Source organism: Sander vitreus, chromosome 9 (genome assembly GCF_031162955.1).
Source record: "Sander vitreus isolate 19-12246 chromosome 9, sanVit1, whole genome shotgun sequence".
Classification (NCBI taxonomy): Eukaryota; Metazoa; Chordata; class Actinopteri; order Perciformes; family Percidae; genus Sander; species Sander vitreus.
The window spans coordinates 30419536-30434562 of NC_135863.1; the positions used below are offsets into that span (position 1 = coordinate 30419536).

Consider the following 15027-nt stretch of genomic DNA (forward strand, 5'->3'; position numbering starts at 1 on the left):
TCCAACCAGTAAAACATGTCCTGTTCTGTAGACATGGGCCTTATTTATTTATTCATGTTGGACTAGTCCAATATGACCGTCAGTTGAAATAAACCATGTGTTGTATTTGTTATGAATCTATTTTGATGCCTTTTCCCATAACTTTTGTAATTTTACAAATGTTTAAAAATATCGAAATTAATATCGATATCGCAATATTCATAATCAATATCGCAATATCACATTCTGTCAATATCGTGCAACCCTAGTTTCCATATCTTATCTCATAACTAAAAGAAATGACGGCCAATCTCTTAAAAATATGGTTTAGGTTGTAATAAACGGGTAATTTTTCTTCAGTGCAGTGTCTGGCAATCCTGCAGGAGAAAAAGAAATCAGATTTTAATATTTATTAAATGTAACCTGACCAAAGGGGAAAAGTCATGGGGTTGGGGCACAAGATGCAGATGGTTTCAGTTGCCAGGGGCGATGCTAGGGGCTTTCCTGAAGGGCTAGATGTACTGTACCAGCAGTCACTTGCTATCGATCACCTGTGTGTGTGTGTGTGTGTGTGTGTGTGTGTGTGTGTGTGTGTGTGTGTGTGACAGAGAAGAGAGTCAGGGGGGTTCTGCTTGTCATAACGCTCTAATCCTGAGTGACATTTATCCAACTGAGGCCTTAGCTCATTCATCCATCCATCACATTCTATTCCTGCTTTTCCATCCTTTGCCCTGCGCTTTATGTCCTTCCCTCCCTCTCTGCTTGTTCCTTCAGACAGACAGTCAAAACAACCCTGCATACCAAGTACTCACAAACACAGACACACGCACGCTAAGACTCTGGTGTTGCACCGTAGCTGTGTATGGTGTGGTCCTACTTATGTTGGGTCGTGCAGATGTGAGCGGAAGTTTGTATTTGTGAATGAGAGAAAAAGACGACGCGTCTCTGTGTGTGTTCACCTGTGTAGCTGCCATGACTGATGCACCATAAGACCCTTTCATTAGTGTTATGGAATGGCAGGGTGTGTGTGTGAATGTTTGTTTGGTTGGGTTTCTGATAAGAGGAAGCGTTTAAGCTTTTGTGTGGGTGGGTGTGGAGCAGCCATGACAGATGAAACGGAAGATTCTTTCATTAGTTGTGTTTGAAGCTCAGCGGGGTCACAGCAATAACAGACATTTATTTACAGAAGACTGAATTATTCCCCTGCTGACACACACACATGCACACACACTGGTTCACACACGCGGACAGGGAGGTCTTATAAAGCACTCAGCAGGAGAAGTAACCCATGGACCCCCTCTACCTTTTTCTCTTTTTCTTCCAGTCTTGGCCTTTCCCAACTTCTCCCTCTGTGTTTCTCTCCCTATGTGTGCTAGTGTAGCAGCAGTAATGGTGATGGATGCAGGTGGAGGGAGCAGGTCTTAAAGGGGTGGTTCAGAATTTTGGACAGAAGACCTAATTTCCAAGTTAGCCAGTGTGTTATTTATAAGTGGAGACCGTTTTCAACACTTTTCATCCAGTCCTTCCAGTTGCAGAGTTCGCTGGTGCTAAGCTAGCGCAAGTCAACAGTATCTGCTAGCCGGCCACTAAAAACAGTCTTACCCACTCCACAGTACACCCAAGGCAAATAAATTATAACGCCAGACTATCGATGTAAATGTCTGTGTTGATAGAATAGACATAGAAAAGTGTTGAAAACGGTCTCCACTGATAAATAACACACTGGCTAACTTGGAAATGAGGTCCTATGTCCAAAATTCTGAACCACTCCTTTAAATGTTAAACTCAAATGAAAACCGCTGTTCCAGTGAGACAAAAGAAGCTGGACGCATCCAGTGTCCAGCCCAGATTATGTAACAATGAAGAAATGGATCCTCAGATGAATGCGTCAAAATTCTGATGAACTGAAATACTTTGAGAGGAGAAAAAAGTAATAAAAAAATAAAAATAAACATTCAAATCAAGTTTCTTGGTTTTACAATTAAAGGGGTATAGCTGTTCCATTTGTATGATTAAAAAGTATCTAGTCTATATTGACGGCGTTTCATTTCGGGGATTGTTCAGGTTCAGCCGGACGTCCCTAATTTTTGTCCGGATGTCCGTCACCTTCCTCTTTCTTTGTGTTGGCGTTCTAAACTCTGGTGGATTTGTGAGGACTTTGGTTAACTGCTCCTCAGATCTCTGCAGGGTGAATCCAGACAGCTAGCTAGACTATCTGTCCAATCTGAGTTTTCTGTTGCACGACTAAAACAACCTTTGAACGTACACATGTTCCACCAAAACAAGTTCCTTCCAGAGGCTATTTAGCAGAGGCATCGTGGCTCCGTCCGCCACTTAGCACCACCCAAGACGATTGTGATTGGTTTAAAGAAATAACAATAAACCAGAGCATGTTTTTCTCCCATCCCAGAATGCTGTGTGGACTAGCCAGACCCTCCTCCGCAGCGCTGTGGAGGAAGGTCTGGCAATGCAAGTCTAAAAAATATCTAGTCTAAAGATTTTTCAAACATGGAGATTCTGATCAGGTTGCAACCCAACATTTTGTGGGACCCTCTGCCGTATTTGACCACTAGAAGCACTCTGGAGCAATGTTTTATAAGAAAGTCCCTGTCATATTTGTATTATGCACGTGCACGAGGATGCACACACACAAGCATGCAGGCGGTCTCTCGGATTTACATTCTGCGTTTGGTTTCATGCTATTCCAGTGATTTTGTCATCAACACACTAACAAATGTGGCAATGTGCTAACAAAATCAAGGAAGAAGAAGAAGAAGTAAATGTAAACAATTCACAATTTTAAATATTAAAAAATCCATTTTGCAAGTGTTTTATGAGGATGGAAATGCACTCAACACATTTATAAAACTAACTTTCTGTCATATTTGCTGAAACTGACCCTATGTTCCAGTAGAACTACATGAAGCAGGTCATTAAAAAACAATCCAGCTCCTCTAGCTCCACCTACAGCCTGTAGTGAGATTTGCAAAAAATCCACGGCTCCCTGTTCAGATGCACCAATCAGGGCCAGGGGGGGGGGGTGTCTAACTGCGTGTCAATCACTGCTCATGCACACGCATTCATTCTCCCTTGTGGGGGGAGGGACTTAGGAGGCCGTTTTGGGCTTGAGCGGAAAGGGGGGAGGGACTGAAAAGTTGTCGATGTTGGCCAAGTCCTGGATCTTCACCATCCTACCTACAGCACCTTTAAATGAAATTTTCGTATTTGGTTTCACAAGCAGTCAAAGAGATGTAAAGCTGTTGTTTTTCCTGACAGGCAGCTTGTGTTGGGATGTGATAGATATACTGTACAGTATGAGCAGCATTGGCATGTTTCAGGTTATTTACGCAGGGGATAGAGATGGCGGGTCATCAGAGTTGCTGAGCGCGCTTGTTTGTGTGTTCTAGCCTATATGCAAATTTCACGGGACTGTTTCAAGTTTAATGAAGGCAATATTTAATTGTATTCAAACATCTTCGGCATTGAACAGAAACAATCCTCCGGTGGTTTAATCACTCACTCTCATCTCAGCCCAACTGAGACGTGACACAATAGAGAGAGCGTTTCTCTATCACTCTCTCCGAAATAAGGACAGATGTTCTTCAACTCTTTTGTCTCTGAAGACTCTGAGGCAGACAGTTATGATTTACTCGAAGTAGGACTGTGACTGAGTGTGTCTGCTCAATGATTCAGAGAAATGAGCTCATCCACACTATATTTATGTGTGTAGGTGCATTTCTTTTATCAATGGAGAACAGGGTGAAAGTGTTTTTTCTCTTGGATTTTCAGACAAATTAATTTTTCCAAACATCTTCGGCAGCCTTGGACTTTCAAAACTTGCTATATCAGACTTTCCCAGTGCAGGGCTATTAACACAATGTGCTAAACCCAGCATGAGAAATGTCTTTTGTAGACTTAAAATTCCTTAAACACTGTCCAACCTCTAGAATCCAGCGTAAATATGATTTAATTCAGGTGATGCTAATGAAGCCTTTAAAGAATGGGCATGTTTGTGTGTGTTCGTGTGCGGGACGGCAGACAAAGCCGAGGGTGGGTGGGAGATTAGTGTTGGACGAAGGTGATTCAGTAGAGCCATATAACACAATGTGCTTGCCTGTGGTTAAAGTGCTCATTTCTACTTTACTGCAATGCTGTAGGGACTCCGTGTGAATGAAGGGAGTGTGAAAGAAGGAAGAGAGGAAGAGTGGGACCTCTCCATCACTCTGACTATACGACCTTCCAAGAGTCACGCTGGTATAGAGTACAAAACTAATGCCTCAATATATTATCTGAATATGCTGCATTATCAGTATGCCTCTCCCTCTCACTATCGCTATTGCAGTCTTTCACTCACATATACACACCCAGAAACACAATGCAGAGACACACACACACACAGATGCAGGAGTGTTTCCCCTATACAATATTTGATGATGGAATATTTGCGCACTGCAGGTCAGAGATAGAGAAACAGAATGGTAGAAAGATGGATAGAGCATGACACAAAGAGAAAGGGAGTTTAGCCTTCTGAACGGCCACTCTCTCTCTCTCTGTGCTCTGTATTGTGTGTGTGTGAAGAGGAGCGTTGTAGACACTTCAAGAGATAATGTATAGACTTCCTGGACAACAGCAAGGTCAACGCAGGCTCGCCATCGCAACACTCACTAATGCATGCGCACAATGACGACAATCTCGCACACAATAGAGGGTGAGGAGAGAGGGAGAGACTGGGGAGATAAGAGCAAAATGTCACACCATTATTTTGCTGGAGAAATAGCTGGAGAGGAGAGAAATCACAGTTTTAACTGTAATCCCACCGAATTTTTCATCGATTCACGTCTCTGAGTGTATTGACCGTTGGCTTTCATATGATACCACAGTTCAATACTTGCAAGCCTCCGATCTGACCTAGTAACATAACGAGATGTCGCTAGCATCTGTAGCTTTGACCTGTACTATGGCTGCTTTTGGCTGGGCCACAGGCGTATGTACTAGGGGTGGAACGGTACACAGAAGTCACGATTTGGTTCATACCTCGGTTCAGACATCACGGTTCGGTTCGAGTTCGGTCCAATGGAGGGAAAAGCAAAACAAAAATACAGAAGGCAATTTTTGTGTGTCTCAGGCTGTACCACCTAGTGTCATACGGTCTCTCCCCTGAGCTAGCTGCAACAGCCTGAAGTGTGTAAAGTAAGATGTAAACCGTAAACAATAAGTACCCCACATCATCTCCAGACTCCATCTGTAACTTGTAAACAAAACAAGACAATCAGCTGAAAATGCAGCATCTCTGTTCTCTGCAAAGACAAACTAAATCACCTGATTAATGCAACGTTATCACGACGTCTCACGGCCATTTTTCACCGCAGAAAGCTGCTCCCTGCCTGGCTAAAGCTAATATAGTTAGCCTGAAGAAACAAGGCGTCTGTCCCAACTAACGTTGGAAACGTAACACTAATCTGCAACAGCAGTCTTATCCGCCACTCTCTCGCCTGTACTACTGGAACTGAGTGGGAAGCCGAAGTTTTCCCAAACTTTCGATCTTAAAGTAACTAAATCTGCGTACACAGGCACATAGGCAGAGCTCGGCTACATAGGCGGCACGCCAGAGCTTCAGAGCTAAGGCGGGGCTACAGATTAGGAGTCCCTAAAGAACCCACGTATCTAACAGTAGTTCTGCATTACATTAGTTCCGCATTACATTAATTAATTGGCATGTGATTTTTATTTATTTTTATACCGTGTATTCTCCGTGTAAATTCTAGGGGTGTGACGATACCAAAAATTCAGAAGTCGGTGCCAATACCATTAAAATAACCCGATTCTCGATGCCGATTTCGATACCACGGTAAAAAAAAGAAAGGATTTTCTAAGATTCCATGTACTTTAACTTGAAACATGAACTTAAATTAAAATATTTGAAAGATATCAAAATGTCATAACAAGACATACAAAACATGTGCAATAGAGCATAGAACAACATAATAAAGTGCAATTAATGGTCATAGTGCAACAACTAGTGTCCCCAGAAATATTCCAGACATCTTTTCAAAAGGTAATCTACTGTGCAAAAACAACAACAGTGCATAACAAAACAGTGTTTCTAACAGTTGCGTGACCAGAGATGTTACAAACCACGGGTAAATATTGGAGATGTATTTGAAAGATGGAGACATTTTATGTCATTTCAACATTCGCTGCTAACACTGGCATCATTGCTAACGGTGCCTACGATGCTTCAAAAAAATGGACATCGTCGGTGTTTTGTCCATTTAGAACCGGAAGGTATCGCAAGTATCGGTTCAATACGAATACATGTACCATTCCTTCTAGTATGTACTTTCTCAGCACTTTTAAAAAATCTTTTTACCTCCACAAGTCAATGGCTAGTTGCTCGTCTGTGCGCATAAGAGAACACCGTGCGTTGGGAGCGTGCACTTCATGGGCCAGGCTCACTCGGAGCACCTGTGGCACACTCGGGCACAAGATGGGATCAGTAAGCATTATTATAGGTTGATGCATTAGAGGATGTGACAATCACAGCCAGTCATGTTCAATACTTTCAACCCCTTTAATCACAGCGCTCTTCCTGTTATAATGCAATAACCGTTTGGAACCCTGTAGCGTTTTCCTGAGAGGAAACTTATTGTTGTCTGGGAAAGTTTAGTTTTGAATCTGAGCAATCTCTATCGCGTCATGTTGCTCATCACAGCCACACTTCTTACCCGTACTATAGTAACAAATGTGGAGCAGCGGATCTGCTGTGCCTAATTGTGGCTTGAAAGTGACGTCGTCACTTTCACAGACTGCAGATTGAACAGCTCCCTGCTGCTTTCCGACAGCTGTAAAGAGAGTCACCAGTGTAAAGGAAAGGCCTTCAGTATAATTCTACTAACTGTCATGACAGACGGAGCTTTACTCTGCATAACCGCTGGTGGAACAATCAGCATTATTCATGTTGTAGAATAATTAACCATATTACCACACTAATTCCCCACAGTGACTGAAATAGGACAATAACGCTTTAAATAAGTAGTCTAGAACAACAAATTGTTGAAACATGAATTTATTACATTAATTAAATAAGTTTCTAAATTATTTAAGTCAATTGTAGCTTAACCATATCATATTTGCTACTTCAGGACACTTCAAGAACAAATATTGCTGGGACCACTACAGAAAATTAGATTTAGATTAAAAAGAAGATTTAATATCCAGTATTCACATTATAGACACCACCACTGACTATTTGTGTAACAATTATACTGTATAGCACATTGAACCATACGCGTACGGCCCAGCCACTCACGATGTTTCAACCTAGTCTTGTTTTGTAAGATTACTGTTGGAGTCTTTTGTGGCCTATGTGATTGATGATCCCGAGGTAATAGCACTGCTCCGAGGTAGATGGAGGTCCTTGACTGGAAGATGTACTGTAGACTGCAGAGTGTGTGTGTGTGTGTGTGTGTGTGTGTGTGTGTTTCTGCAGGGCAAGATCGCAGCGAGGCGGCTCTCATCAGGCGTTTTAAGGGCGATGGTGTCCGCTACAAGGCCAAGCTTATCGGCCTGGACGAGGTCACTGCCGCCCGTGGAGACAAACTGTGCCAGGACTCAATGATGAAGCTCAAGGTAAGGAGAGTTTCTCTTTTACTCTCTGTTGATGCGCCCTAAATTAAGACTTGATCTGCTCTTTAAAAGTACTTCTTAAAGCGTGCTACTAACATGCATCTTTGCATGTTAGTAACAAGAAATGACATAATGCCAAAAAGATCGCCTACATCAGCGTTATGTTCCATGACCCACAAAAACCACTGAACATCAGTAGCCAACCCAGTCCATAAATAGTTATTCAACTTCATGCATATTCTAAAGTTCAACTTTTAAATATGCATGTTGCGTACATCACCGCATATCTGCGCCTGTGTGTATGTGCACACGTGTATAGTTTTCTATGCAAGAAGAGAAAGGTGGAAGAGGATGGGGGGAAAAATGAGGACATTATAATTTATAGGCATGACGATGATCAGTGCAGGAGGAAGTGAGGAGGTTAGCCATATGGGTGAGAAGGGGTGAATGTCTCATTTGCAAGGACAGGAACAATTAGAGAGAGAGTTAGACAGATGGGGCAGTTAGCAAAGGAGGGAAGGCGTATAGGAGGGGAATCATTTGGATGATAGGTGAGAGAGAGATGAGAGAGGATAAAGATGATGAGAAATAAGCCATTTATTTATTTATACCAATGCCAGTATCGGAAAAACCTACGATACTGCCTAAAATGCTGGTATTGGTATCAGAAAGTACTGGAGTTTATGTACCAGTTCGATACCACACATTGGAGAAAAGGGGAATCATCGAGATAACTTTCCCTTACCTAACCCTAGCCAGTGCCTTCTGACAAGTGAGTTCTCTGTGAAGTTCAATTTGCATTTCCTACAAAACATCCCTATTTTAAGGCATATAGAGCCAGTCACAGTAACTCTTAACGTAATAAGTGGTCCCAAGGAATTATCTTTTACTTTGAAATTATAATCAAAAAGAAGGATTTATCAATATCACAAACAAAGACACAATTTTAGTAGAGGGAGGCAGGGCCTACAGCCCGATCTGGCGGGGGAGAGGTCTGGCCTGACCAGGCTCCTCTCCTTAGCCAGTAATTTAGTCTTTTTTACTTTTTCCGTTACGACTGACTGGCAAACTAGATAGTAAAAGAAAGTTCTATGGCATTCATTGTTTATGTCTGTTCATGTTTCACAAAAAGTTTAACCTGAGCCAGGCCGTACAACAAAGATAGCAATCATATCACATCTATGTAGGGATAGTAGTATACAGCTGTTAAAACATAATGAAATATATGACACACTAGTATCGGATCAGTACTCGGTATCGGCCGATATGCAAGTTCAGGTATCAGAATGGATATCAGGAAGCAAGAAATGGTATCGGACCATCTCTATTTATAGCTAAAGTCTTAACGAACAAGCTGATTCAGGGAAATATTTTACTGTAGTTGGCAAAATATGGAAAACACTAAAGAATGTTCGGTTACACTTTACTTGAAGGTCTCTACATAAGAGTGACATGACACTGTCATCAACGTGTCATAACCATAAACAAGTCAACGTTTATGACATAACGCTTCTTTTAGTAAGTGTCTTTTTTTTTTGTCATGACACGTTATGGTTAGGGTTAGAGTTAGAGTTCATGTGTCATGACCGTGTCATGTGTTCATGACAGCGTCATGTCACTCTTATGTAGTTACCTTCAAGTAAAGTGTTACCGAATGTTCCGATGTCCCTAACAGTCAAAAGTTTTTTTTGTTTCTGTTTTTTGTTTGGTTTCTTTTTCCACAAATGTATGCTTAAAGAAAACCTTCAGTTTGTAGAGCGCCTTATACATAATGAATTGTCCTTTCACACATGGGAACCACATGCTGCAGGAGACATTTGAATTGAGAAAATTACGTTTACGTTTTGTGTGTGTGTAGTGAAAACTCTTTCCAGCCGGGGCGTAGAAGGGTGAGGAGAGGACAGACAGCTCATTGATCAAACAGCTTCCCTCCTCCTCATTTATTCAGACAGGAAATCCATCAACTCTTTTTCCCTGATCTTCCCACCTCTCTTTTCACACCGCTCCTCCCTCTCCTCGCCCCACTCGCTCCCTCCTCTGATCTGCCTCCTGTCTTTTCTTCTTCTCTTGTGACTCACCTATGCAGATGGAGGTGGGGTGAACGTAAAGTGGAGTTCCAATAAATGACCTTAGGGTTTTGCATTCAGCAGAACAAACCAGCAAAAGTAGCTTACTGTACATGCGATATTTGGTGGATATTCGTTTCTCAACCTAAATTCCTTTTAATTATTTTGTAAAAATTGAAAAAATGATATGAATCACAAGCATGCCCAACAGATTTATATGGACTATTGAGGCTACTGTAGATGGGAACATGATCTATGGTGAATTTGTTATTGACGAGTAAAAGAAAAAAAGTTTGAGAGAGAAGGGATCCAAAGAGATTCTTCTGCTCTTTATGGACTTAATGTTTCTAACATGGTTGTTTGCTCCATGTCTGTCTGTCTGTGTGTCGTTCTGTCCTCAGGGTATAGCAGCGGCAGCACGGTCTAAAGGAGAACACAAACAGAAGGTGTTTCTGACCGTTTCCTTTGGAGGGATCAAGATCTTTGATGAGAAGTCAGGGGTAAGCTCAGAAGCATGTGTGTGCGTGTGTGTGTGTGTGTGTGCGTGTGCGTGTGCGTGTGTGTGTGTGTGCGTGCGTGTGTGTTTGTGTGCCTGCATGCAGCATTTCTGTGTGTGCGTGTGTGTCTGCGTGTGTGTGTTTGTGTGCCTGCATGCAGCATTTCTGTGTGTGCGTGTGTGTCTGCGTGTGTGTGTGTTTGTGTGCCTGCATGCAGCATTTCTGTGTGTGCGTGTTTCCTCTGTTAATGAGGCATCTCTGTGAGAGGGAGGGGACCCCTGGGGAAATCACGAGGCCCTAATTGAAACCCTGAGAACAAGGCCTCCGTAGATGAGAGAACATGGCGATCCCATTGTCTGCCTCTCTGAAAACAGCGACAACGCTGGTTCTAGATTATGCTCCAGGATTATACAGTTTCTATTTTACATGGCTGCTTTTCCCTGGTTGACCGACCAGTTTCTCTGTCAATAAGTTTGCCAGTTATCTTTTTTCGGTAACAGTTTATAATCCATCAATAATAAATGGTAAATTGATAGTTAATTAAACTTGAGTTATTTTACTGTTAAACAATGCAATGATAATACTGTTTACTAGTTATTATAATTCATTATTAGTAATGCTATAATGTATTTTTTTTGTTTTTTGCGCACACACAATACCATGTTATATATTATATTAATGATTTTTTTAATGATTACCAAATGATTTATAAACCTTTAAAAAATGGTTTGTAAACCGTCAATCCACACATTATTTGGATGGCTATTAGAAAGCAACTGATGGGCGCCTGGGTAGCTCACCTGGTAGAGTAGGCGCACGTAAATAGAGGTTCCGACCTGCGGCCCTTTGCTGCATGTCATTCCCCCCCCTCTCTCCCCTTTCATGTCTTCAGCTGTCCTCTATAAATAAAGGCTTAAAAATGCCCCAAAAAATAATCTTAAAAAGGAAGCAACTGATGATTACAATACCTTGTTAATGGTTAATACATCATTTGTAAAGCTTCTAAAAAGAAACTAAAGGCGCTGACACACCGACCCGATTATCGGCCGTCGGACATTCTGGCGAGGTCGGTGACCCGAGTCTGTTCGGTGTGTTCCGTGCCATCGTCAGTCGGAGGAGACGTCGGCCTTCATTCTTCTTTTGGGCCGATTTGACTTGTTGAATCGCCCAGTGAGCAGTCGGACTCAATGACCAATTACCAGAAATGACGAGCGGGATGAGCGTGACGAACGTCTCTCAAAATCTGACGAAAATCTTTTAAACTGACCTTTGTCGATCTGAAATGAAGACAGATTCAGCAACTGCACGGCCTATTTCTCGCTTAAAATGTTTTCAGAAACACTTTTCGGTGAACTATTTTCATAAAATACGAGATCGTATTCCGAACGGGCCGCCATTATGGTCTGGCTTTGAAATTCGTGAGAAGCCAGACCCGCGTGACGCGTTCGTCCAATCAGCTGCCGGTTTTCATTTTTTGGGCGACAATACAGATTAGCACCGCCTGCTGTTCTGGAGACGTATTACGTCTCGCGCATGCGCAGAACGTACGCTCAAGTCGGCGTCGCTTCGGTGTGTTCTGAGGCACTTTTTTGACCAACTCGGGGACACTGATCAGTCCGACTGCCTTTTCTGCCGAGGGTCGGTCGTCTGGTTGGTGTGTCAGAGAAGGAAAGCTCTGAATATAGCTCAAATAATCCTCTCTTTTATAGATCACCAAAAAAAGATATAATGTAGCCACAATAATGTTAGTTGATGCTTATTAATTGTTAATGAATTATTGTGAGCATCCAAATAATGTTTATAGATGGTTTACAAACCATTATTAACCAATGACGAAGTATTAACAATCTCAATTAATTAATAATTATTTTATTATTTCACTAACTAATGATAAAATAACAAATTGTGAGATTACTAACAATTAGTAAACATGATAAATCATCATTTCATTCTTTGTCAAAGGTAAAATAACTAATAACTATGGTTTAATTTCCCATTTATTAATGACAAATATTAAAAAGTGTTAATTCTTTTTTCTTACTGTCCGCTGAGATCAGACAGAATCACCTAAATTACCCAAAAACCCCTAAAAAAGGAACATAGTTTGTCTCGGCCTCACTGATGTTGAGACATATTGACAACTCAGGGATTTATAGTAGGACCAGTCATAGATAGAGGACCCTCTATGGACAGATAAACTGTGACTTCAGTGGGTAAATGCAGTTGCAGAGCGAGTATGCAGGCAGCTCAAGGGAAAGTGGCCAATAGAGCATAGTGATTTCTTTCTCAAGGATCCTCTGATAGGTAGTGTCCAGGTTCCGTTTCCCAACTGGCCATACCTGTCATAGTATCCTTGAGCAAGAAATATAACGCCTACATTCCACAGGATACTTAGCGCTGTGGTTGGAGGACAGCCTCACTAAAAGGGCCATTTTGCTCCCATTAAAACCCAGAAACTTCTAGAACAGTCCGTTATTTAGGTGCTTGGCTCAGTTTGCTCACTGTAGCACGCTCAGATCATTTGCGCAGGTTAGTTTGTTTTGGCTGCTGGAGTGAAACAGCCTTATTTTTAAAACAGTATTAACATCTGCTCTTGTGTAAGTTTTTCTTTTTAAAGATTATTTGTTGGCCATTTTCAGCCTTTATTTTGACAGGACAGCTGAAGACATGAAAGGGGGGAGAGAGAGGGGAATGACATGCAGCAAAGGGCCGCAGGTCGGAGTTGAACCCGAGCCTGCTGCGTTGAGGAGTAAACCTCTATATATGGGTGTATGGGCGCCTGCTCTACCAACTGAGCTATCCCAGCGCCCGCTTTTGTGTATGTTTTGTATGTACATATGCAGTGTGAGCTGTCTGATTGTCAGTGCATCTGATTGTGAATGTCGTCTGGTTTAGACACGTGTGTCTGTGTGTGGGACACAGTAACCAGTGGGCTCCCACATGGCAGCCATATTGCATGCAGCCAAACTCATCCTTCACCAGTCCAATCCCTCTTTTTCATAGCCCTCATTTCTCTTCGTCTCATTCCCCTTCCTGATGCTTCAAACCCTCTACACTGAAAGATTGATAGGGGATAAAGAGAAAGAACCAGAGATAGATAGAGAGGTAGGGAGTCAAAGGGGAGATGGTGTGGAAGTGAAGAAATAAAAGAGAGGGTGGGAAGGTGAGAGGAAACGAGGATGTGTAAAAGACAGCTGAGGGAGGGACAAAGACAGACTGAAACAGAGTTAGAGGGATAGATAGAGAATCAGTGAGCAAAGTAAAGCTCTCTACAGGGAGACCTTGTCCTCTGTCTCCGCACATTAATATTAACTATAGAGATATGATGTCCTTAATATGAGTCCTTCAACCACTTCTAATGGCTAGGGAAGGAGGGAGAGGGGGAGCCAGAGAGAGAATGAGGTTCAGGGATCTTGACAGACTCGTTCCCCTCCTGTGCATCAGTCAGCCCGATGGGCGGATGGATGTATGGGTGAACGAATGGATGGATGGCCTCTCTTTTGGAGGAGGGAAGGTCGTGTGGGATGGAGGGAGGTGGTGCTTGAGATGGAGGAGAGGAAGAGGGGAGACATTAATCTAGCAGAGGGCAGACCGGCATCTCTCTCTCTCTCTCTCTCTCTCTCTCTCTCTCTCTCTCTCTCTCTCAAGACAAACACACACACACACACACACACACACACACACACACACAGAGACACATGCACTCTACCCTCTTCAACCCTTTTTGTCAGTCTCGTCAGGGCCGCTGCAGCACGTCAGGTCAAGAACTCACAAGAGTGAGGGGCTGAGCTCGCCGGCCGTCTGCTCCCTCAGAGAATGAAATCAGAAAGATCAAATTAGTCCAGTTCAGCCAGCCGAAACAATGATGTACAAAAGTACACATGAAGGAAAGCTATGTAGAAAAGCAACCCTGGAGCAGCGTGTTCCTATGGACGCTTTGAATGGGAATTAATGTGTGTAGAGTAGAGCAGGAGGTGTCATGGCGGGGAACCCAGGTGATGAGACTCAGGGTGAGGGCAAGTTCCAAAGGAAGCAGAGAAGGAAGACGAGGAAGCAGAAAATAGGTGTTGTTGAGCTCCTCATTATGTGTATGCTTGTGTCGTCACTCTTTTAGTCCCTTTTCTCCTCCACTTCTCTGTGTCAAACTGTTGGATAATCAAACATCATTTATAGGTAAAGTCCAGCTTATCAGCATGTGTATTTGTCAGTGACCACAGCAGTGCCACCTCTTGCAAGGAGCTAATAAAACCTCAACGCTAACCGCTAATCTCAGTCCTGTCCTACTGGCTGGAACCTGGACAATCCCTGCAGGTCCTCATATGATGGTCTCCCCTTCAGGAGGCAGATGTGAAGAACAGGGAGGAGAGAGAGAGACAGTATCCTGCTGCTTCTCCTCCTCCCTCCCCACTCCCAGCGTAACAGGGACGGTCTCGGTTCATACTGTGTGTGTGTGTGTGTGTGTGTGTGTGTGTGTGAGAGAGAGAGATTGTGAGAGAGAGGCTAAAAGTGCATATCAACGGTGCCGGAGAGAAAAGAAGGGGGCGTACAGAGTCAGTATCGACTTTTTTAATACACCCACCTCGCTTTGCAAACAATCCACTTCCCCAGAGAATGCATCTGTTTAAGCAACTTTGAGCGGCATCTGATAGACGATGCTGCCAGACGTGTCGCCCTCCAGGGATTAAATCTCATTGTTCTGTCCGAACTTTACGAAGACTGACAGCGGTAATTTACAGTCTTGTTGGCAAAAAATGGATCCGTCATTATTAAGAGATTTAAGGGGAATAATGATATTTGTTGTGCCAATAACAACTCAGCACAACTGGTGTGGGAAGTATAAAGTGGAGGGAAAACCACAT

General features: G+C 42.8%; 1 protein-coding gene across 2 annotated transcripts in view; it reads left to right on the plus strand.

The window, feature by feature from the left end:
- dab1a (DAB adaptor protein 1a) overlaps nucleotides 1-15027 on the plus strand; it is an 87774-nt gene that overhangs the window by 47292 nt on the left and 25455 nt on the right. For both annotated transcript variants that reach the window (XM_078259638.1, XM_078259637.1), the window contains exons 3-4: nucleotides 7469-7608; nucleotides 10073-10171. In XM_078259638.1, the coding sequence (XP_078115764.1) occupies nucleotides 7469-7608; nucleotides 10073-10171 (239 nt within the window). The remainder of the gene's footprint in view (nucleotides 1-7468; nucleotides 7609-10072; nucleotides 10172-15027) is intronic.